At 41.8% G+C, this 26,012-nt stretch overlaps 4 protein-coding genes across 4 annotated transcripts; 1 reads left to right on the forward strand and 3 right to left on the reverse strand.

Moving 5' to 3' along the window:
- Nucleotides 1-2,858: 2,858 nt before the first annotated feature.
- Nucleotides 2,859-3,833, reverse strand: LOC131969954 (odorant receptor 131-2-like). Its single transcript, XM_059331186.1, has one exon. It carries the CDS (start codon nucleotides 3,831-3,833, stop codon nucleotides 2,859-2,861), a length of 975 nt encoding a protein of 324 aa, XP_059187169.1.
- A 13,088-nt stretch (nucleotides 3,834-16,921) lies between these two features.
- Nucleotides 16,922-17,887, reverse strand: LOC131969955 (odorant receptor 131-2-like). The gene has a single exon (XM_059331187.1). It carries the CDS (start codon nucleotides 17,885-17,887, stop codon nucleotides 16,922-16,924), a length of 966 nt encoding a protein of 321 aa, XP_059187170.1.
- A 2,911-nt stretch (nucleotides 17,888-20,798) lies between these two features.
- LOC131969956 (odorant receptor 131-2-like) lies at nucleotides 20,799-21,764 on the reverse strand. The gene has a single exon (XM_059331189.1). The coding sequence runs from the start codon at nucleotides 21,762-21,764 to the stop codon at nucleotides 20,799-20,801; it is 966 nt and encodes a 321-aa protein (XP_059187172.1).
- Nucleotides 21,765-24,823: 3,059 nt separating this feature from the next.
- Nucleotides 24,824-25,789, forward strand: LOC131969957 (odorant receptor 131-2-like). Its single transcript, XM_059331190.1, has one exon. It carries the CDS (start codon nucleotides 24,824-24,826, stop codon nucleotides 25,787-25,789), a length of 966 nt encoding a protein of 321 aa, XP_059187173.1.
- Nucleotides 25,790-26,012: the final 223 nt, after the last annotated feature.

The following is a 26,012-nucleotide window of genomic DNA, read 5'->3' on the forward strand; positions in this document are numbered from 1 at the left end:
GCTCTGAGTCATGCAAATAAAGCATGAAAAATTATTATACAGGGTGCGATTAATGTAGTACTTTCATTTAACATACTTTTTATTGTTTTATTGCTGGTGATTTGGATAAATCATTCTCTCACTGGAAAAAAAGTTGAATGCATTTTGTCCTTAAATTTTGAGTCAGTGCGGCACCTACAGGTAAATGCTCATGTAGCCCTGTGGCTATTATTATCATTGATTCATATACAGATATTAAAATGTTTGTGTTGATAATACATAATAGTTCATGAAGTGTTAATATGTTAAAAATGTTGGATTATAAAATGTTAAAACAGTCATTGCATATACAGTTATAAGACAGAGATAAAAGAGTGGTGTTATTTTAAAAAATCCTTCATAGGTAATGTCAGCACAAGGAGACCTCGATTGTTGTGGGGCAGTAAAGCATCTTTCTTTTTATTCTCCCATCTTTGTATGTCTGTAGAGCCAATCCTGTCCTCACCTTGTTCAGGTAGGAGGGACTTAGCGTCACCTACACGCTGCAGTAAAGTTAGCGGTAGCAGAGCCTGCTTTATCGGCATCCGAGTTGGATAGCTGTAAATTATAAAGTAAAGTAAAAACACTCCTAACTTCCAAGACTGACGGAGAGTCGTCCTGTGGTCAATGTGTGTGAACTCTGTGAAGCTGCCAGAGGTAAATTCATATGTTTTGATGTGCTAGGTGCTGTTGTTTATTTGTAACATGATAAAACGAGCTGAATCGCTAATCGCCATTAGCCTTTAGCTTAGCCTCCTCAGAGGCCGTCACACTGTTTTGTTCTGCATTGTTGTTAGCAATTGCTAATTTGTGTGATACATTCTGTGGGGTTTTCACCATGAATAGGCCTGTAGCTCAGTTACTAAGAGGAATTGTGTGATTCAGGACCGGACATTTGCCATAAGAGGGAGAGAGTGAGGACCGGGAGAGCCCTGGACCGTGGAGAGATTCTGTAGCTGCTGTACTTGAGCGTGGTTTCCCCGCACCGTGTTGCTGCACGCTCCGTCCCCTTGCCGCTGAAACTGCACCTTGCCTTTTACCCCTTTTCCCCCATCTTTATCTCTGACTGTGAGGATTCGTGAGTACACTAACACCTTGCACGTGTTTTTTGTTTGTGCTGGTTAAAACCCAGTGAACTGGCCACCGGCCTCCACGCTCACAAGCATCGAACGGGCCTGCAACGTTTTTATTTTCATTTACATTTAATAGCCCTGCGTGAATGTGTGTGTGAGTGTGGGCTGTGGACACTTGAGTTGACCTAGTCACTTTTTTGCATCCTCTCAGTGGGTTTAACAGTGGTCATTTGTGTATAAACCTTCCAGTGCATTATGTGAGAGTTGTATACTGTTATACATGCATACTTAAAGGTCAACAGTGAACTGGTTAAATAATTTCTCATTCATAACTGTGTAATAAATAGATTTTGTTATTTCAACTAAATCCTGTGTTATAATTACGAAGATAATACTGTTTGGATAAATATAAATTAGGTTAAAGTGAACTTTTGTTTTTTAAAGGGGAAGTACCAAATTTTGCGTTTACTTCTTAAGAGTTATTGGAGGCACCGCCAAGTTATTTTATTTCACTATCACAGTTATCACAGGTAGCGCCATCTTTAGACGAACTCAGGCCCCGTCCCATTGTACTACAACACCCCAATTAGTCAATATTTCATAGCTACATGGGACTGGGGTTACACTCAGTACAACAGCCAAACTGCCATTATAAAGCTGCACAGTAAAGACATTTAAGCATTTGAATGACTTCAGTGATACACCAATAAGACAGAGCAAATATGTAAATGATTGCTTCATACATGATACATACATATGTATGTAGACATGTGATGATATGATATAATAATAACCAAAATCATTATAAAAAAACCCCATGGAAAATGGCTAGATATCAGCTCTTCAATTCAACTCGTATCATCTTTTTTTAAGGTTATCATTATATGAACAATACATTGATTGCAAATATGAAATAATTACAAAAACATTATTTATAAATATTTAAATAACACATATTTACAGGTATTATTGGGATATTTGTGACTCCCAAGGAGACAGTGGCTTGCATGTTTAAACATTGTGCTCATTATTCTGATATTTACATTGTCCTCATCATGACATGGTGACCTGGAAAAATCACACTAAATTTTGTGTGCAAAAAAACCCTTTTAAATATCTATAATATGGTCGAATAACAGTGAATTACAGAAGGCCAGAAGCACTGACTGGCCTGAAATCCAGTCACACAGTTAAATCATGCATTTTTCATCATGATAAGTATTTCATGCTTATTGAGGGAATGAAAGGTTGAATCCCAGCAATAGCTGCCAGCTTTAGAATGAGATACTTAAATTCACTAAAAAACAGCGCCAATGTATCCACAGATCAGAGGAAAATGACTGCATTTTACAGGACAGCAGAGGTTAGCATATATTTAATCCATTCATACATCAATTAGAATAAATTTAGCTGTTTAGCTCTCGTATTACTAATCTTTCAAATAGCCTGTAAACCTTCAGATTGACAAACAGCAAATATTTCAATCAGGCTTCTGCAGAGTTGACCAAGTTAAATTTGAGACTATTTCATGACCACATATTTCCAGTACTCTCCCACTGAGTTCTACAACACAAAATAATTATAATTACTTACTGCATCAGGAAAGGTGAAAAAATTAAATTAAATTCAAGACTTTTAGTACCTTCTCGGGGAGGAAAATGTGCTCAGAGCTTCTAAATGATTTTTAAGACCTACAGAAACCTGTTCAACATCACAGAGGCACGAAGCATTAGGTTTGAGATCTCTGTCAAAACTATATTAGCCAGTTCAAGAAGCAAGCAAATTGTCCTGCAGCTTGCCTCTCACACTGGGTTTGACTTTGTTTGAGCAGCAGAGGAATGTTTTCCCAATGCAGGCCCTGAGACTCTGATCTCTAAAGCCGTAGATGAGTGGGCTGAGAAAGCGGGGAATAAGGATGAAACAGAAATAATTAAAAAAGGTGATGTCCTCTGGCAACCAGTTGGCATGCAGCACAATGAGAGTCTCAGTGATGGGGTTTGTGAAGGCCAACATGGATAGCATGGATAGCAGCAGCTGAAAGCCGTGGAGCAGCACAGTGTGCATGGCTTTGCTCACTGACACTTTATCTTGTCTCAGCTTCCTTGTTTCCAGTAAGATTCTCACGTATGTAAAGAGGATGACAACAGCCACAACTGCAAAGAAGAGAATATTTACAGCAGCTCGGAGCAATGCCTGGATTGGAGATGAGTTGACAAGGCCAGATATGCAAAGCACTGGGGTAGAAAGGATATTTAAAGCAGGATTAATTCTTCCAACAGAGTAGTAAATTATAGTGGAGATACAGCTGATGAGCCACAGGGACAGAATAATGATCCAGATTCGGTCTGATCGCCACGCGGCCGGGCGCTGCAGGGGGTAGAAGATGGCAACATAACGCTCCAGTGACATGGTGGCCAGGATTAAAGCTGTGTTCTTGAAGGTGTTAATGGAAAAGAACATCAGAGGAACACAGTAGACAAGAGCAAATTTCACCCGACCCATGACAAAGAGGAAGAGCAGCACAGAGGACAAGAGGTGGAGAGTGTCATTGATCAGCATGTTGGCAAACAGAATGTAACGTGTGGTGTCCAGGAACTGCCTGTGAGACGCAAAGATGTGCAGCATGACAGCAATGAGGCAGAGGAAGATGCAGAAGAAGGGGATGACCACACACACCTTGATGATCACAGACAGTCTATTGTGGGAAGTTTCGTTGGCTGGAAATTCAGTCAGATTCTGCATTTTGAAACAGAACTCCTGATAAGGAAAAAAATACATTTAAAGTTCATACACAAATATACAATGTCATCTTTACTTCTCCAACCTTTAATACTGACTATTTACCCTGTAACTTAATACACATCCAATGTTCAGAATAAAATAGTAATACTCACCTAAGGATGCCCTCATCAGTCAGAAGAGTTGACCAAGCGTTAGATTTCTATTCTTCTCATCATAAAATGTTTCTTCAATGAACAGCATCTCTGGGATGTGTCCCCCCTAACTGAAGTGCTTGGCCCAAATTAAATCTACCCATTCCTCCAGAGATACATTATTTGCATGCTATCGTCATACAGCGTAGTGTTTCTCATTAACTAATATTTCAGTGGGGAAAACAGTTATGGAAAAAGTTATGCAGACAATTTTAGAATGTCAGGCATAAAAACAACCTGTTTTGATCATAGTGGCTAACATCTAATAACCCATTGTAATTGTAAAATATATCATAAAATATAACTGCTCAAAAAAAATAAAGGGAACACTAAAAATAACACATCCTAGATCTGAATGAATGAAATATTCTTATTTAATACTTTGTTCTTTAAGTAGTTGAATGTACTGACAACAAAATCACACAAAATTATCAATGGAAATCAAATTTCTTAACCCATGGAAGTCTGGATTTGGAGTCACACTCCAAATTATTATTTATTGACTTTACTTTATTTTATTTACTTTATAGAATGTTTACCTGTACACCATTTTCAGCTTTCTCTTATGTACATTGTTTTGAAATGTCATAATGCATATTCTGAGTTGAATTTTCTCACTGTTTCTGAATTTTATGTAACTCACATCCACCTATTAAAATTACTGTTGCATTGTTGTCCTGTTCTCACTCAATCATGGTGTGACTAGGTTAACGATCTGTGATACAGTTCTCCCTCGGCCTGCAACCAAATTTTTAGTTTGTAGTTGACTACACATATGTTAGTCAAAAGGTGGGAAGTGTGAAGGAAATTTGGTGTTTCCTGTCATGGTGGGACATGAAGTAGTACTTGAGTAGTACTACTTGATATTCAAGACGCAAGGCCTTGTGGGAACTCAAACTGTGAACTTAACTCTGATAACACCATGTGAGAGGGGAACATGTAGATAAGTGGGGTCTGTCCTGATGTGATGTACAGGGGAGGAAGGTTAGGGCCACTTTGCCTCTTGCTTAAGAGCCAATGCTGAAAAGTGCAACAACCACAAGTCGAGCGGTGTATGGGACTTTGTTGCTATTGTAAAATAACCATCCGGGACTGAGCGGTGTATTGGAGTACGGATGTGTTAATAAAACCTGGAGAACTATTGTGAAGTATTGTGTGCATCTTGTTTGGCCAGCTCACCCATTAACTTTTTGCAGTTGTCAAAACTGCCACGACAAAGGATACCTCGACATGTAGGCTGCCATGGACAGGGATTGAGCCAACAACCTTCCGATTAGTGTCTGACTGCTCTACCAACTGAGCCACAGCCGCCCCATGGATGGGTTCTACTCAACATATGTCCTAGTACCGAAGAAGAATGGAAGGTTTTGACCCATTCTGGACTTGAGAGGGCTGAACTGGTTCCTCAAGGTTCTCGCCTTCCACATGCTACATGTGGCAGATGTCCTCCAGTCTGTAGCACGAATCTCATCCTACCCTGGGGCCTTGCCGGCGGGTAGCTTTTTAACTACCTCGGCGACCTCTGCCAGGGATACTTCCCCTGAGTCTTCAGACTCTGCCTCCTCTGCGGAGGATGTTTTGGCAGGATTAAGGAGTTCCTCAAAGTGCTCTTTTCACTGTCTGAGGACATCCCCAGGTCAGGTCAGCAGGCCTGGTCAGGTTCCCCACTGGGCCAAGCTTTCCCTTCCTGAGTCGCCTGACGGTTTTCCAGAACCTCTTTGAGGCCGACCGAAAGTCCTCCTCCATGGCCTCCCTGAATTCCTCCCATACCCGAGTCTTTGCTTCAGCGATAGCCGCCCCAGGGTTGGATGAGATTCGCCCTGAGATACTGAAGGCTCTGGACACTGTTGGGCTGTCATGGTTGGCACGCCTCTTCAGTGTCGCATGGAGGTCTGGGACAGTGCCTGTGGATTGGCAGACTGGGATGGTGGTTCCCATTTTCAAAAAGGGGGACCGGAGGGTGTGTTCCAATTACCAGCATCATTCCTTTAAGCCTATGACCATGGTCTTTCTCCAGTTTTTACTCCATTGCCATTGATACTCACTCCTATGGTAATGCAGCAGTGATACTCAACACAAGGTCCGTGGACCAAATCTGGTCTGCCATTGGGTGTCATGTATCCAGTCAACTACTTTTTCATTTACAACCCTGATTTTAAAAAAGTTGCGACACTGTGTAAAACATATCCACATTTTTGGAACATACATTTTTTGCGACCACAGGTATGCCACAGATGGACTTTACTCATTTGTACATGCTGGACTGGTTTGAATGTAAAGGAAACAGCTTTCTGCATCCCTTGCTTCTCCATCAGAGACTTCCAAAAACCGTCTCCCAGGTATCGAGTTTCGTTTTATTGTGAGTGTGACCTCTGTCACCACAGGAAGTCTCACCAGTTATAAAACTCTGGAACTCCATTCCCCTCTCTTTTATCCAGCATCTGCACAGGGACACACAGTCCTCAGAGGACCGGGCCTGGCAGCACAGGTAACCCCACCTCTTTTTTCTCCTTGCTCCACTAAGAGAAGAGGGCAGAGTAACTTCAAGATTTTGATTAGTGAGCACAGTTAGTCAAGAGACCACAACAGGAGTCCTCTCAACTGCTTTAAATGCAACAGGAGCCAACATAGTAACTTATCCTAGAAGACAGCAACAACCAGTCTGTAACCACATCCAGCAGCAGACTGTACCAACAAGGAACCAACACTCGGCCAGGTGTAGAGTACTGCATGTTTGTTCATTGCTCTGCCAACGGGTATTTTCGCTTCATTGTGTGTGTGTGTGTGTGTGTGTGCGTATGTTTCTGCTTTAAGCCTGGTTGCATGAGTATTTATTCATTTCTGGCCCCTGACTGTGCAGTGGTGGTTGTATGGCAGCTGTGCGCACCATATCATTAACGCTCTTGTAAACACAGTGTACTCGCTGTTGTTCTGAGGGTTTATGTCCTTGTGGCATCAGACGCGTGCCTCGTGGTCTGGTGGCCCCCCAGCTAATCAAATCAAATCAAATCAAATCAAATCAATTTTATTTATATAGCCCACGAGAGGAGATAGAGAGGAGCAGGAGTTCTGGGAGAGCACAGCAGCAGGTGATGAAGTGCCACCATTGGCCAGTAGTGATGGTGAGTGTAGAGAGGAGCATTCCCATCTGGGGCCGAACCAGATCCACAGCAGTGAGACCAGCAGGAGTGAGAGCTTTGTAAGAAGTTTTTTTTAGTGGGGCAATAAAATCTAGCGTTGTTCGCAGTGAATCTAAGAAGGCACGTTGGCAACTTGGCTCACAAAGTTGATGCTCTGTCAACTGAATTTGGCCAGATCAAGACTCTCCTGCAATACCTCCAACCAGATTGCGGGAGGCCAGCCAAGGTGATGAGCCCTGCAGCTGAGCTCCCTCTTTATCCAGAGGAGGATACGCTGTCCACAGCTGCATCTTGTAACCTGTTCACTGAAACGGAGGGACGAGGTTTGGATGAGGTTTCTTCCTGTGGCAAAGTCCTCTAGCCACAGTTAGGTTTAGGCTGGGAGCTTCTTTTTTTTTCCTCTCTCCCTCTTGCTACTGCTTCCTCACAGCCCTGCCCACCTACACCTGTGGGCACTCAGCTAATTAAGGGTCTGTGCTGCTGAGTTAAATCAGTGCAGCTTCAGTCTGCTGCAGACTGTCTTTGGGTGACGAGCTGGCATTGTTGTTTGCAGCGTGGTTGCACATGATCATTCTCTCCCTCCGTGTTTAAGGTGAGCTTTTGCCCAGCCTGATTATACCCACACACACACACACACACATCGCACATTTGTTAATTTATTTTGTTGCGCAATGTAAGGCTTGCCGGTTGGCCCGCTGGAAGCCCGCAGTGGGATCGCGGCTGAACACTGGAGTGTGTATGTGAAGCGCAGTTTGTCTGTCCTCGCTGCTGGGGTACAGCAGAACTGTCATAGTGAAAGAGACTCCCCTCCTGGTACCTGGGAGGCTGCGCCTCTGCTCGCTGGTGAGTATTTCGTCTGTATCCTAGAGTTTAACGAGTTATTAATATTGTCATTTGTTATTTAGGCTGCAACCAAAAGCGGCTCACAGGCCTCCCAACTGTGAGGCTCTCCTGGTGCTGCTGTTTCTTTCTTCCTCCTGTTCTTCGGCACTTCACCACCAACCAACCCGTTCTCATTCCCAAAGCGTAATATACCGACGATTTGTCACACCCCTAGACGTATCATACTGACACAAAGGGTACCCTTCCACGTCTGTGTGAAACGCTCTGGGTTCTCAATTGACTCCAATATCAACCCGCTCGCGGCGCTGAGAAACGCTTAGAGCAGAGGCTACAGCCATCTATTCACTCCAATAATATCCCGACCACGGCCCTCCATGACGCTGCGAGCGACAATCTGATTGGAGAACCAAGGACCCTGTGCACGGAAGTATTTTTCTCCCTATTTTAAGGATTTCTTTTAATGACATCGTCAACATTTCTCAACACAAACACATCAAAGTCTCACTGATAATTCAACAATAAAATAGCTTCATGTTGTGGCTCTCAGTATCATTTTTTTCTCCTTCGATTCTGAGAAATAAACTTTTATTCGTTTGTTTTGTTTCTGAAATCTGTTTTATTTTGTAATCTACCGCGATCATACCGGATGTGGTCCGATCATCCCGGATGTGCTGTGCGATCTCATTGAATCGCGCTTCACTGTAAATGGCCCCGACTCTGCTCTCCTGTTTTAGTTAAAATATCTTCATTAAACAAACGTTGTCTTTTTTTAGCATAGATAATATACATACAGTATAGTTATTTATTAGACAGTGTGTGATATTTGATATATTGGGTAGAAATAGGTTTTCACAACCCTAATACAGAAGAACTACAAAACGAGAGGTCTAGGGAGTTGTAGTTTTTTTAATAAAACAGGTTTTCCCCTAAAATTTGAAGTTGGAAATACTTAGTTAGTGGCTTTCCAGGGGTTTGAGGGGATGTCAATCACATTTTTGGCATCAGAATTTAAATATTATCTTGTTCAATGGGGGATTTGTTATTTTTTCAGCATATCCGAAAGCCCCCCCACTCCCACCCCGACTATGCTCACATTATAGTCCATGTCAACACCTTTCTATAACAGTAGGTCTCATGTCTGTAACCCTTTTTGTCTCTTAGTTATCATTTAAATATGCCCCAGGGTTAAGGTTCAAAGGTCAATATCTCAAAGCAAGAATATTATAGACTTTTTCACATCTCGCACTCAGAGCACTCAAAGGGCTGTGGGAATTTAAGTCTGTTAGGGCAGATTTCCAAGGTTTGAAAAAATAAAACTTTGTCATAGAGCTAAACCAAATACATCACCGGAAAGGTCTTGGCCTGGAGAGTAACATATATCAATTTCAAGGTTCTATAATGTTCTTGCTTTGAGATATTGACCTTTGAACCTTAACCCTGGGGCATATTTAAATGATAACTAAGAGACAAAAAGGGTTACAGACATGAGACCTACTGTCATAGAAAGGTGTTGACATGGACTATAACGTGAGCATAGTCACTAAGGGGTGGGAGTGGGGGGGCTTTAGGATATGCTGAAAAAATAACAAATCCCCCATTGAACAAGATAATATTTAAATTCTGATGCCAAAAATGTGATTGACATCCCCTCAAACCCCTGGAAAGCCACTAATTAAGTATTTCCAACTTCCAATTTTAGGGGAAAACCTGTTTTATTAAAAAAAAACTACAACTCCCTAGACCTCTCGTTTTGTAGTTCTTCTGTATTAGGGTTGTGAAAACCTATTTCTACCCAATATATCGAATATCACACACTGTCTAATAAATAACTATACTGTATGTATATTATCTATGCTAAAAAAAGACAACAATGTTTGTTTAATGAAGATATTTTAACTAAAACAGGAGAGCAGAGTCGGGGCCATTTACAGTGAAGCGCGATTCAATGAGATCGCACAGCACATCTGGGATGATCGGACCACATCCGGTATGATCGCGGTAGATTACAAAATAAAACAGATTTCAAAATAAAACACAGCGGATCGTCTTTTTCTGGCGAGATCTTCGCCACAAAGCGATTATGTACATTCACTGAGTGAATATTAAGAAAATAAAACATATATTTCTCGCTAGAAATGTAATCAAAATCCATTTTTATGCAGAAACAAAGTCAAAATATTTATTTTTTTTCACTAAAAATGAGAGAAATGTCCGCCAGTGGAGTGCCGTAAAACAAACGAATAAAAGTTTATTTCTCAGAATCGAAGGAGAAAAAAATGATACTGAGAGCCACAACATGAAGCTATTTTATTGTTGAATTATCAGTGAGACTTTGATGTGTTTGTGTTGAGAAATGTTGACGATGTCATTAAAAGAAATCCTTAAAATAGGGAGAAAAATACTTCCGTGCACAGGGTCCTCGGTTCTCCAATCAGATTGTCGCTCGCAGCGTCATGGAGGGCCGTGGTCGGGATATTATTGGAGTGAATAGATGGCTGTAGCCTCTGCTCTAAGTGTTTCTCAGCGCCGCGAGCGGGTTGATATTGGAGTCAATTGAGAACCCAGAGCGTTTCACACAGACGTGGAAGGGTACCCTTTGTGTCAGTATGATACGTCTAGGGGTGTGACAAATCGTCGGTATATTACGCTTTGGGAATGAGAACGGGTTGCACCAACACAACTGTTGCCGTACCGCAACTTGGTCGAGTGCACGTCATCCTTAATGACCACAACTGACGTCACGTTGTATACCAGAGGAGTACAATTTACTTGGTTGTAGTTAGTTTAAGTTGTTTTAATTCTCTTTAATTTGTTTTGTTTGATCAGAGTATTGATTTATGTTGCTTAATTAGTTTTTTTGTTGTTTAGTTCAATTTAATTTACCTTGTTGCTAACTTTATTCATTGAGATATATTTTTTGTTATTAGTAATTGTGTTTTTGTACATTTTTGGTTTCATTGATTTAGCTTATTTTTGGATTCTGCTCCGACCTGGTGTGCCTCCTGTGGTCAGTGCACATTCCCATTGTTTTAATTACATCTGCATTAACTGTTTGTCTGTGTGACCTTAGGAGCAGTTGGGCCAACCTTAGGCTGACGAGGTCGTTTCCCCCTGGTGGTGGTCCCCCTCTCACATTCTGCTGTGGTGGTGTACGGTACCGGTTCAGTTTAAGGGGCCATTGATTCTTTGGAAACCCAAGCATAGCTGAATAAATGGTAAATGGACTGCACTTACATAGCGCTTTTATCCAAAGTGCTTTACACTACAGACTGTGCTCATTCACCCGTTCACACACACATCTATACTGGTGGCTGAGGCTACCCTAAACGGTGCCATCTGCAACCATTGGGAATTCATTCATACACCGCCCCATGGATGGGTTCTACTCAACATACATCCTAGTACCAAAGAAGAATGGAAGGTTTTGACCCATTCTGGACTTGAGAGGGATGAACCGGTTCCTCTCGGTTCTCCCCTTCCACATGCTACATGTGGCAGATGTCCTCCAGTCTGTAGCACAGGGGGACTGGTTTGTGTCAGTAGACTTGAAAGATGCATATTTTCATGTCCCCATTGCCCAGCATCACAGGCAGTTCTTCTGCTTTGCTTTTCTGGGCAAGGTATACCAGTTCAGGGTTCTTCCATTCAGGCTGTCCCATAACCCAATGTATATTTACACTCGACTCTTTGGCAATGCAAGCCTGCCTCTCCCCAAAGCGTGTGGCTACCATTTCTGCATTACCATTACCATTCCTTTCATTGATAGGTATGCTGACTTCAGCATCCATGGTGGTTCTACTAGGTTTGCTCTCCTTGCATCCCCTTCAAATCTGGGCAAATGGTCTCCATTTGGACCCCATGTGGCAAATGCACAAGCTGGTCATGGTGTCTGGGCAGTGTCTCCCTCTAACTCTGGAGGAAGAGGACTTGTGGCTGGCTACACGATGGACGCCTGGAGCAGGTGGCGTGTCTTGTGCCTGGCACCTCTGTCTCTGGAGGGATCGAATCGGAGACCAGTAGGGAAATTTTTACCATCGAAAGGATTAGTAGCAGAAAATCGCTGCAACTTCCACCCTCAGTTTAAAATTCCAATCTTATCTGGCTTCCCCAAACAACAGCCTTGGCTCGAAGGCCGTTGCTAATCTTCCCTGCTGAGGAATGTGGTGAGACACTACCATCCCATCCTCCCCCCTCTCACCTCCCACAACCACCTGTTGAACTGTCTGCCTTTGCCCTGGAGCCCAGGAAGGAAGGTCATCTCCTTAGCAACGTCCAGGCTTATCGCTTTTGTTATTCCAGCGAACTGAGACAAACTGTTTGGTGCTTGACAAAGGCGGGTCTCAGGCCTACACACACGAACTTCCACATAAACAGACATGCATACATCCCCTCCCCTAACCACCCCCCCAACCCAACGCCTCTGACGCTTCGTACCCCCAGCGAGACAGGCGGGTCTGTCGAATGCGCGTACTCGCTGCAGATCCGGATGCTGCCTGGCTATGCTGGTTCCCCCCTTCCCATGTGGCATGTCAAAAGCCTGTTCATGTTGTTGTGAAAATGTATCATTATGCTGATGTGCTGAGTTTTTTTTTCACGCTTTTTTCCTCCTTTCCTCACGTATGCTGTATTTCTCTCTCTTCTCACCCTGTCGTCCTGTCCTGTTTACCTTCGTCATATTGATTGTTTGTGTGTGTTGTATACGTTTGGATAGGATGATGACCAATTTCGTTGTAATGGTACTTGTTACTTGATCAATGACAATAAAGGGTATACTGAAATGAACTGAACCAAACTGCACATACGTGATCACGGGGATGCCCTTAGGGATGATAGCTTCCCATCTGGAGGTTGTAGAAACAGACGCCTCCCTTACTGTCTGGACGTGGTGTGCCAGCACAAAACTTTTTCAGAGGCCAGTTGGATGCCAAGCAGAGGCTCGAGTATATAAATGTTTAAGCACACAGGCACTTTCTCCCAGTTTTGAGAGACCAGCACGTTCTCATCAAGACAGACAACACCTCTACAGTTTACCAAATCAACCATCACGTGGGGCACCAGATCAAGGCAGTGCCTGTGGTTGTTGAAAAGGCTCCTCACATGGGCATTCCCCCACTTTCAAAGTCTCAGGGCTTTCCGTGTTCCTGATGTGGAACAATGCAGCAGACGTCCTCTCTTGCTAGAGACCGCCCCGAGAGAGTGGAGACATCCAGAGTTGGTAGGCATGATTTGGGACAGGTATAGTGGGGCAGTGGTGGATGTCTTTGACTCCGAAGAGAAGACCCACAGTTGCCTTTGGTTCTCCTTAATGGAGAAGACCAGCCCCCTAGGTCAGGACGCTCTGGCTCATGCTTGAAAGGACAGCCTGCTTGATTCCTTTCCTCCAATTCCCCTTTTACGCTGGACAGAGATCGACATAGTGGCCACAGCCTACTCCTGGTGGCTCCAATTGGCCGGGAGGGCCAATGTAGACCAGTCAGTGGTCCATAGGATCTTGAGTTCAAGGGCACCCTCCACTAGGTTGCTCTATGCAAACAGGTGGAAGTTGTTTTCACAGTGGTGCGAGGCACATGACGAAGTCCCGGATGTGTTCGGTGGCAGTGATATTGCACTTTTTGCAGCCTGTATTGGATAACAAAAGAAGTGTTTCTACCTTGAGGGTTTATGTGGCTACTACCTGGTCTTCATCATGCACATTTGCTCGTTTCTACAGTGTCAATGTTGCTGTTCCGCATCCTGTAGCAACGGCTGTCCTGTCGACAGCTTCAAGCCCTTAATTGTGTCCTTTCTGGTATAAGTCATCCAGTGTTTAACCCAATTAAGCCGGGAAAGCATTACCGCATTTCTACCATTAAAACCGGGAGCGCTGTTGCGTTATTCTACCATAAAGGCCGGGAAAGCGGATACATCGTTTTGTTTTATTTGTAGTTTTTTTTTTCACCTATTTTCGGTCTCTTGGCCAATGAAATGCATCAGAATACATGGGGGAGTGTCACAATGCAACATTGGACTTTTCCAGATCTTTGAAATCATGGCGGAAGACGACTATAGCGGAGTGAGCTCAGAAGTAAGTGACAGAAGCGATCTTGATGAAAATAGGGGAAAATGAAAGGGGGTGATAGAGGGGAAGACATGCGGCAAAGGGAGCTCAGGCCGGATTTGAACCTGGCTCCGCCGCAGCAGGACTTAGCCTTAGTGGTAAGCGCTCTACCAGTGTGAGCCACCGGGACGCTCCAGCGCCAATGATTTTATTGCTGATCCGGAATTTGAACCCTCGGAACCAATCGACCAGGATTTATGTATGAGAATATGTTTTTAGACGACATATTTTCACCAAAGAACAGACAGATTTGTGGCCATCTGGAGATAATAACAATATTAATACTAATTGATTGTGACGATGATATAAGAAATCATAACTGTTTGTCTTCTATTATTTTATGCATCTTTGAGTACCCTGAAAAGTGCAATATAGATAAAATGTATTATTATTTATTATTATATTTTTTTTATTACAGTAGGCTAATGAGAACTATGTCTATTTCTTCCAATGGTCATATCATGTTTACATCTTGCTAATGGGCATGTATTAGTATTATGCATAGGATTTTTATTCAGTCATCATCACATACAGGTAAAAACTTTATTGAAGGTTTGGACAAATAAACTCAACTTCTCATGAAAGCCATGGGTATAAGCTCTCAAATACTTTTTGAATTTAATTTCTATCTTACAGAGGCTGAAAAATCTTCTGTTGAATTTCCAGAAAAAGTTTTAGGGGGTTCTTTCAAAATTGCCCACAGGTTTTCCAAGCATTTTTTCCAGGTGTTTTAGGCCCAAATGGGTTAAGCACCACCTCTGGCGATCAGTAAGAATGAAATAGAACGAGAGTTACATATGTAACCACCATCAGAAGTCACTCGGATTTCTCTGATTTTGCAAGACGATCCATTTGGAACAGATCCTCTGGTAGATGGGGTGACTTTGTTGGTATAAATGGTCAACCTGCACATGCACAACAGCGAAATTTCCAGTGCTTATGCACCACCTCTGGCGGTCATCCATAATTCATAGAATCATAGTAATATATGTAACTCTCAACATTTTACTCAGCATCCCAATCTTTTTAGAATCGGGGTTGAACAACAAGCGGGTTTATACTGGGTTTTAAACTGTGTCTTGGGCGATTGGATCACAAGTGGAGAGATGAGACACATTGCCATTTACACCTGTGTGTATCATGCGTCTTTAAGGGTGTCCAGCTGACCACTTTTGCTTCAATTTCATTCCTACCTATGGCACTTCCGCTAAAAGATTATATTGCCCTGCACACATGTAATCAGATAACAACAACTCGAGTCGCTAGTTGCTATCTCGCTAACAATACCGTCATAAAAGGCATGTTTAGGATATGAATTGTCCAAGTTTTCTTTGGACTGAATCTCAAGCTAAAAAAAAGAGCTTTGAATTAGTACTTTAATTCTCTGCATAGGCTATAGTAGAAACGCAGTGCTGTTTTTCATTACATGTATACAGACAGAAATATCTTAAACTATATTGAGTTCTGGTCCAGTGCAAGTTTGTGGAGGCTGTTTTGATTAAACAAGATGCACATTCATTTGGAGCTCTGAGTCATGCAAATAAAGCAATTGATTAAACAGGGTGCGATTAATGTAGTACTTTCATTTCACTTACTTTCTATTGTTTTATTGCTGGTGATTGGGACGAATCATTCTCTCACTGGAAAAAAAGTTGAATGCATTTTGTCCTTAAATTTTGAGTCAGTGCGGCACCTACAGGTAAATGCTCAGTACAACAGCCAAACTACCATTATAAAGCTGCACAGTAAAGACATTTAAGCATTTGAGTGACTTCAGTGATGCATCAATAAGACAGAGCAAATATGTAAATGATTGCTTCATACATGATACATATATATGTATGTATACATGTGATGATTTGATATAATAACCAAAATCATTATTAAAAAAAACATGGAAAATGGCTAGATATCAGCTCTTAAATTCAACTTGTATCATTTTTTTTTATTATATTTGTCCAAACAAATGTACATTTAGTTGTACCAGGCATTAAAATTAACAATACATTGATTGCAAATATGAAATAATTACAAAAACATAATTTATAAATATTTAAATAACACATATTTACAGGTATAATTGGGATATTTGGGACTCCCAAGGAGACAGTGGCTTGCATGTTTAAACTTTGTGCTCATTATTCTGATATTTACATTGTCATCATCCTGACATGATGACCTGGAAACATCACACAAAATTTTGTGTGCAAAAAAAACCCCTTTTAAATATCTATAATATGGTCTAATAACAGTGAATTACAGAAGGCCAGAAGCATTGACTGGCCTGAAATCCAGTCACACAATAAAATCATGCATTTTTCATCATGATAAGTATTTCATGCTTATTGAGGGAATGAAAGGTTGAATCCCAGCAATAGCTGCCAGATTTAGAATGAGATACTTAAATTCATTAATAAACAGCGCCAATGTATCCACAGATCAGAGGAACATGACTGCATTTTACAGGACAGCAGAGGTTAGCACATATTTAATCCATTCATAATTCAGTCACATTAAATTTAGCTGTTCTCTTATTAGTTAAATTTGAGACTATTTCATGACCAAATATTTCCAGTACTCTCCCACTTACTTCAACAACACAACATAATTATAATTGCTGACTGCATCAGGAAAGGAAAAAAAATGGTAGCTGCTAAATTAAATTAAAATAAATTAAATTCAAGACTAGTACCTTCTTGGGGAGGAAAATGTGCTCAGAGCTTCTAAATGCTTTTTAAGACCTACAGAAACATGTTCAACATCACAGAGACATGAAGCATTAGGTTTGAGATCTCTGTCAAAACTATATTAGCCAGTTCAAGAAGCAAGCAAGCTGTCCTGCAGCTTGCCTCTCACACTGGGTTTGACTTTGTTTGAGCAGCAGAGGAATGTTTTCCCTATGCAGACCCTGAGACTCTGATCTCTAAAGCCATAGATGAGCGGGCTGAGAAAGCGGGGAATAAGGATGAAACAGAAATAATTAAAAAAGGCGATGTCCTCTGGCAACCAGTTGGCATGCAGCACAATGAGAGTCTCAGTGATGGGGTGTGTGAAGGCCAACATGCATAGCAGCAGCTGAAAGCCGTGGAGCAGCACAGTGTGCATGGCTTTGGTCACAGACACTTTATCTTGTCTCAGCTTCCTTGTTTCCAGTAAGATTCTCACGTATGTAAAGAGGATGACAACAGCCACAACTGCAAAGAAGAGAATATTTACAGCAGCTCGGAGCAATGCCTGAATTGGAGATAAGTTGACAAGGCTAGATTTGCAAAGCACTGGGGTAGAAAGGATATTTAAAGCAGGATTACTTTTATCGACAGAGTAGTAAGCTATAGTGGAGATACAGCTGATGAGCCACAGGGACAGAATAATGATCCAGATTCGGTCTGATCGCCAGGCGGTAGGGCGCTGCAGGGGGTAGAAGATGGCAACATAACGCTCCAGTGACATGGTGGCCAGGATTAAAGGTGTGTTCTTGAAGGTGGCACTGGAAAAGAACAGCAGAGGAACACAGTAGACAAGAGCAAATTTCACCCGGCCCATGACAAAGAGGAAGAGCAGCACAGAGGACAAGAGCTGGAGAGTGTCATTGATCAGCATGTTGGAAAACAGGATGTAACGCGTGGCGTCCAGGAACTGCCTGTGAGACGCAAAGATGTGCAGCATGACAGCAATGAGGCAGAGGAAGACGCAGAAGAAGGGGATAACCACACTCAACTTGATGATCACAGACAGGCTGTTGTGGTCAGTTGCATTGCCTGGAAATTCAGTCAGATTCTGCATTTTGAAACAGCACACCTGTTAAGAAGAAAATTATGTCTCACAATTAAAATACACAAATATACAATGTCATCTTTACTTATCCAACCCTTAAAACTGACTATTTAGTATAACTTCATTCACATCCAATATTCAGAATAAAAGAGTAATACTCACCTATGGATGTCTTCATCAGTCAGAAGAGTTGACCAAACTTTAGATTTCTATTCTTCTTATCATAAAATGTTTCTTCAATGAACAACATCTCTGGGATGTGTTTCCCCTAACTGAAGTGCTTGGCCCAATTTACATCTAACTCAGGGCCCATTCCTCCAGAGATACAGTATGTGCATGCTATCGTCATACAGCGTAGAGTTTCTCATTAACTAATATTTCAGTGGGGAAAACAGTTATGGAAAAAGTTATGCAGACGACTTTAGAATGCCAGGCATAAAAACAACCTGTTTTGATCATAGTGGCTAACATCTAATAACCCATTGTAATTGTAAAATAAATCATAAAATGTATATACTTAGCATCATTCCTTTAAGCCTATGACCATGGTCTTTCTCCAGTTTTACTCCATTTTCATTGATACTCACTATCTATGGTTATGCAGCAGTGATACTCAACACAAGGTCCGTGGACCAAATCTGGTCTGCCATTGGGTGCCAGTTATCCAGTCAACTACTTTTTGATTTACAACCCTGATTTTAATAAAAGTTGGACACTGTGTAAAACATATTTGGGACCTACATTTTTTGGGACCACAGGTATGCCACTGATAGACTTTGCTCATTTGTACATGCTGGACTGGTTTGAATATAAAGGAAACAGCATTCTGCATCCCTTGGTTCTCCAACAGAAACCCCATTTTTTTCTTCTCCATCTTCTCCACTCAGAGAAGAAAAATTTGCAGCCACTTCAGAAGTCAGGTAACGTTTCCTCACCGTTCTCACCGGGGCCCCCTGAGGGTTAAAACTGGCGATGTTAAAATACACACAGTAGTGGTCAGACACAGCCAGGACCACTACAGAGGAGACACCAGTTGTGACACTGTGTAAACTGTGGCCATAGGATATGACCAGGTCCAGGGTGTGTCCTCTGTAGTGAGTTGGCTGCGTGACATGCTGTTTAAAATCTAGGCAGCTAAAAGGTTTAAAAATTCCCTGGACATTGTGTCCGAGATGTTATCAACATGTAGATTAAAATCACCAGCTATTAAAGCCCTATTGTAAGTGGTGTGTATGATTGATAAAAATTCTGAAAATTCACTGATAAAATGGAAGAATATTGGGGTGGTCTGTAAACTGTGATGCAGATAATCGGAGGGCTGCTAAAAACAAAGGCATGATATTCAAATGATGTGTAACTGTTAAAAGAAAACTCTTTTAAGTTCAGTGTTTCTTTTAAAAGTGATGCAGTACTGCCTCCCCTCCTAACCCCCCTTGTGGAAAATAAAAAAATAAAATTAGGTGGGCAGGCCTTAGTGAGAACAGCTGGCGCATCGGTGCCAAGCCATGTCTCTGTCAGCAAAAAGATGTCCAGGTTGTGATCTGTAATTAGGTCATTTATGATGCAGGTTTTGTTTGGGAGAGAGCGCACGTTCAGCACGGCCAGATTAATGTTCGTGCTGAACGTGCACTCATCAGGTGTGGTGGTGGGGACCTGCAGGAGGCAGGCTCCCAAGGAGACAGTGGCTTGCAGGGTCACATTTTGATATCAGTGAACTGATCTGTAAGACTTTTTGAGCTTTTAGACTTTTAAATATCTATAACATGATCTAATAACAGAGGATTACAGAAGGCCAGAAGCACTGACTGGCCTGAAACCCAGTCACACAGATTATCATAAATCATGCATTTTTCATCATGATCAGTATTTCATGTTTATTGAAGGGATTAAAGGTTGAATAAGATACCTTAAATTCACTCGCATAATTGAGTAATCATTATTGATGCTGCTGGCACACAAAAAAGGGTCACTGCCTGGTTTATGTTTAACAACTGTGGATCTTGTCTCAAAAAACCAATGTATCCAGAGGGTCATGCAATTTCAGGGCAGCAGAGGATAACAGATATTTAATCCAATTTCATACCTGTTTCATGACCAAATATTTCCAGTCCTCTCCAACATTTTATGACTTTATGAGTATTTCTATATAATTAATTCAATGAAGGACGACCCGGTGGCGTAGTCGTTAGCAGTCTTGCCTCACAGCACGAGGCTAGCCGGTTTGACTCCAGCCTGTGGCTCTTCTGCATGTTCTCCCCGTGTCAACGTGGGTTCTCACTGGTACTCTGGCTGTCCAAAAAACATGCACTTAGGTTTAATTAGTGACTCTAAATTCCCTGTAGGTGTGAATGAGAGCGTGATTGTCTGTCTCAATGTATCAACCCTGTGATAGTCTGGCGATGTACCCCGCCTCTCGCCCAATGTCAGCTGGTAGGCTCCAGCCCCCCGCAACCTGAGTACAGCTAAGCGGTTGAGGATAATGAATGAATTAATAATTCAATGAATGTGATTTGGACAAAGTAAAGTGCCATGAAATGGATGAATGGATCAACCAATTAACAATTATTATTAAAGTTATGTTATTTAAGTACAAATCTAAATATCAACAATATGCCTGTTACTAATGAAGAGCTTCCAAGCTTCTGTAACCAGCTAGTGGCAATAGTTTTTGCTTCAATTCTGATCGTGCTGACTGAAAGTCCACAGTAAAGGACAAAATATGTTCCTGCATCAATAACACACTGCAACAGGCAAGGAAAATAATGTTAACTGCTATTTCAAATTAAAATTATATTATCTTCTCAGGGAGGAAAATGTGCTTAGATTTTTAAAATGCTTTTAAAGACCTGCAGAAACCTGTTCAACATCAAAAAGACACGAAGAATTAGGTTTGAAATCTCTCAAAAATAGTTTAGCCAGTTCAAGAAGCAAGCAAGTTGTCCTGCAGCTTGCCTCTCACACTGAGTTTGACTTTGTTTGAGCAGCAGAGGAATGCTTTTCCAATGCAGTCCCTGAGACTCTGATCTCTAAACCCGTAGATGAGCGGGCTGAGAAAGCGGGGAATAAGGATGAAGCAGAAATAATTAAAAAAGGCGATGTCCTCTGGCAACCAGTTGACATGCAGCACAATGAGAGTCTCAGTGATAGGGTATGTGAAGGCCAACACGCATAGCAGCAGCTGAAAACCGTGGAGCAGCACAGTGTGCATGGCTTTGCTCACTGACACTTTATCTTGTCTCAGCTTCCTTGTTTCCAGTAAGATTCTCACATATGTAAAGAAGATGACAACAGCCACTACTGCAAAGAAGAGAATATTTACAGCAGCTCGGAACAATCCCTGGATTGGAGATGAGTGGATAAGTGTAGTTTTGCAAAGCACTGGGGTCGAAAAAATATTTACGGTTGAATCACTTTTGCCAATGGAAAAGAGAATAATAGGGAAAATACAGCTGATGAGCCACAGGGACAGAATAATGATCCAGATTCGATCTGATCGCCAGGCGGCCGGGCACTGCAGGGGGTAGAGGATGGCAACATAACGCTCCAGTGACATGGTGGCCAGGATTAAAGGTGTGTTCTGGAAGGTCGCAGTGGAAAAGAACAGCAGAGGAACGCAGTAGACAAGAGCAAATTTCACCCGGCCCATGACAAAGAGGAAGAGCAGCACAGAGGACAAGAGCTGGAGAGTGTCATTGATCAGCATGTAGGCAAACAGGATGTAACGTGTGGTGTCCAGGAACTGCCTGTGAGACGCAAAGATGTGCAGCATGACAGCAATGAGGCAGAGGAAGACGCAGAAGAAGGGGATAACCACACACACCTTGATGATCACAGACAGTCTATTGTGGGAAGTTGCATTGCCTGGAAATTCAGTCAGATTCTGCATTTTGAAACAGCACACCTGTTAAGGAAAAATCTATTTAAAGTCCATACACAAATATACAATGTCATCTTTACTTATCCAACCTTTAAAACTGACTATTTGCACTGTAACTTAATACATATCCAATGTTCAGAATAAAAGAGTAACACTCACCTATGGATGTCTTCATCAACTTTAGATTTCTATTCTTCTTATCATAAAATGTGTCTTCAATGAACAACATCTCTGGGATATGTTTCCCACTAACTGAAGTGCTTAGCCCAATTTAGATCTGACTCAGGGCCTATTCCTGCAGACTTACTTGCATGCTATCGTCATACAGTGTAATGTTTCTCATTACAGTTTTCTCAGTCGCTTTGGTGCATTTCTCACATCACTATTAACATTTGCACAACAGTTAATGCATTTCTTAAAACAATTAGTACAAACTGCAAAACCTAGTTGATAACCTGCAAAAGCGTGTCACTTGCTCAAAATGGATAGCTCATTCCTCAAAAACAAGTATTCATGTCAATTAAAGCGTCAGTGACATCAAGATGAAAAGTCGTGACGCTATTGTTTATGAACAAGATAGTGAAATGGCGTTGTCATGTTTTCATTATGACAGTTTACTCTAATACTGCAAAAAAGTCAGATCTTGGTGACATTCCCTGAAAATGCTCAAGACAGCACTATTTACTATTTGCACAGCCATTTGAAACCTCCAGTAAAGTTACACACTTTGCAATTCTAATTTGTTTACAGCATTGTGCAAAAGGAAAAAAAAACCCTTCACCCGTTTACGACAAACATAAACTCCCTTTGGGAGCTGTGCACAGTACAGTGTCACAGTATTGTAGAAATGGTCCACACTATGTCCTGCTTGGTTCATATATGCTTGTAAAGTCAGCTCTGAGTGATAGAGTGGCTTATCATTGGTTGCAACTAATGCTTCACACACCCCTTCTCATCAGTGAAAGTTGAGGTTCACCTGAGAGAAATGTATTCAATTCCAGAGATATTTTCAGTAAAAAATAAAGAGTTAAAAAATGTATAAAATTAGCTTGACAGATTTTGACAACTAGTTCAACATTTTGTATGTAATGACTCAAGCAATGAAATGAGGACTATTAGTTTTATATGGAATGACTATTCAGCATTCACAAGTGTAGTTAACTTTGTCTGACATGACATAAGCAAATGATAATGTTATGAAACAGCAGAGAGTTGTATGAAAGCATTTGATGACTGTCCAAAAGCATTTGTAATTTGTTAGAAGGAATGAGAAACTGCTACTATGATGTGCACAAATGACTAAATGTTGTGGAGGTTGAACTAACTGTTGTGCAAATGTTTATAGTGATGTGAAAAATGCATCAAAGCGACTGAGAAAAACTGTAAATGGACCACCTTGTTGTCTGTTTGTGATAGTGATTGGCTGGGCTTGGCGCGGTTCTCAGGCCAGCTGACAGGCGAGCGGGCGGGATTACCGTTTTATGCCTGAACTAATGCAGAACTCTAGCCTGGCTAACACCAGACTAATTTCAAATGACATCTAGTCTGGACACCAGCCATTCATTTCTCCATAGAGGAGGTGTGGTTTACGATCCTCCGGAGCTGTTTATTGGGTGCTAAGAATGTCTATCAAAAGCGTCTGTAGGTAGCTCTTAGCCAATCGTATCAGTTATACCAGATGACGTAGTAGAGCGACAGAAATTGATGTTTGTTGTGTGTGTGTCTGTGAGAGAGTGTTGCTTGCTGCTTTCCTTCTCGCTTTTCTGCAAGATTATTTATTTTCACGCTTTATTCCCCCTCATGTGATTCAGCCACACACATCCACTGATTTTATGGACAATAAACAAGCTGCTGCGACTCCGCTGTCCCCCGGCTCGTAGCGAGTTCACCGGCGTTACGGTAGCGGGGCTATTAGCGCCGCTAGCGGCTAATAGCCCCGCTACCGTAACGCCGGTAGGGCAGCAGCCGGGAACTGGCTCTGGTCGAAAAAGGGTTGAAAGGAGGAAAAAGGTCTGTCTCTCATGCAGAGAGATGAGACCAGAGAGGATGAGAGGATGGAGAAGAAAGAGGTGGGGTTGCCTGTGTGGCCAGGCCCGGAGTGAAGACTGTGAGTGGGATGGAGTTCCAGAGTTTCATAACTGGTGAGACTTCCTGTGGTGACGTTCTGACCTATAAGGTTATCACACTTGAGGCAATAAAACTAAATTTCATATCTGGGAGATGGTTTTTGGGGGTCTCTGTTGGAGAACCAAGGGATCCAGAATGCTGTTTCCTTCACATTCAAACCAGTCCACCATAGCATGTACAAATGAGCAAAGTCCAACTGTGGCATACTTGTGGTCCCAACAAATGTAAGTCACAAAAATGTGGATGTGTTTTACACAGTGTAACTTTTTTTTAATTCATGGTTGTATACCAAAAATTAGTTGACTGGATACCTGGCACCCAATGGCAAACCAGATTTGGCCCACGGCCCTTGTGTTGAGTATCACTGCTGCATTACCACAGACAGTGAGTAATAATGGAACTGGAGTAAAAATGAAGAAAGACCATGGTCATAGGCTTAAAGGAATGATGCTAAGTATATATATTTTATGATTTATTTTACAATTACAATGGGTTATTAGATGTTAGCCACTATGATCAAAACAGGTTGTTTTTATGCCTGACATTGTATAGTTGTCTGCATAACTTTTTCCACAACTGATTTCCCCTCTGAAATATTAGTTAATGAGAAACATTACGCAGTATGACGATAGCATGCAAATGATGTATCTTTTGGGGAATGGGCTCTGAGTCTGATCTAAATTGGGCCAAGCACTTCAGTTAGTGGGAAACACATCCCAGAGATGTGGTTCATTGAAGACACATTTTATGATAAGAAGAATAGAAATCTAAAGTTGATGAAGACATCCATAGGTGAGTGTTACTCTTTTATGAACATTGGATGTGTATTAAGTTACAGTGCAAATAGTCAGTTTTAAAGGTTGGATAAGTAAAGATGACATTGTATATTTGTGTATGGACTTTAAATGTATTTTTTTCCTTGACAGGTGTGCTGTTTCAAAATGCAGAATCTGACTGAATTTCCAGGCAATGAAACTCCCCACAATAGACTGTCTGTGATCATCAAGGTGTGTGTGGTTATCCCCTTCTTCTGCGTCTTCCTCTGCCTCATTGCTGTCATGCTGCACATCTTTGCGTCTCACAGGCAGTTCCTGGACACCACACGTTACATCCTGTTTGCCAACATGCTGATCAATGACACTCTCCAGCTCTTGTCTTCTGTGCTGCTCTTCCTCTTTGTCATGGGTCGGGTGAAATTTGCTCTTGTCTACTGTGTTCCTTTGATGTTCTTTTCTAGTGCCACCTTCCAGAACACACCTTTAATCCTGGCCACCATGTCACTGGAGCGTTATGTTGCCATCTTCTACCCCCTGCAGTGCCCTACCGCCTGGCGATCAGACCGAATCTGGATCATTATTCTGTCCCTGTGGCTCATCAGCTGTATCTTCCCTATTATTCTCTTTTCCATCGGCAAAAGTGATTCAACCGTAAATATTCTTTCTACCCCTGTGCTTTGCAAATCTACACTTATCAACTCATCTCCAATCCAGGGATTGTTCCGAGCTGCTGTAAATATTCTCTTCTTTGCAGTAGTGGCTGTTGTCATCCTCTTTACATACGTGAGAATCTTACTGGAAACAAGGAAGCTGAGACAAGATAAAGTGTCTGTGAGCAAAGCTATGCACACTGTGCTGCTCCACAGCTTTCAGCTGCTGCTATCCATGTTGGCCTTCACACACCCTATCACTGAGACTCTCATTGTGCTGCATGCCAACTGGTTGCCAGAGGACATCGCCTTTTTTAATTTTTTCTGTTTCATACTTATTCCCCGCTTTCTCAGCCCACTCATCTACGGCTTTAGAGATCAGAGTCTCAGGGTCTGCATAGGGAAAACATTCCTCTGCTGCTCAAACAAAGTCAAACCCAGTGTGAGAGGCAAGATGCAGGACAACTTGCTTGCTTCTTGAACTGACTAATATAGTTTTGACAGAGATCTCAAACGTAATGCTTCATGTCTTTGGTGATGTTGAACAGGTTCCTGCAGGTCTTGAGCACATTTTCCTCCCTGAGAAGATACTAAAAATGTAATTTGAAATAGCAGTTAACATTATTTTCCTTGCCTGTTGCAGTCAGTAATATTTGTTATGTTATGCTGTTGACTTTGAGCTGTGATAAATTTGACGGTGAGTT

Source organism: Centropristis striata, chromosome 4, assembly GCF_030273125.1.
Source record: "Centropristis striata isolate RG_2023a ecotype Rhode Island chromosome 4, C.striata_1.0, whole genome shotgun sequence".
Classification (NCBI taxonomy): Eukaryota; Metazoa; Chordata; class Actinopteri; order Perciformes; family Serranidae; genus Centropristis; species Centropristis striata.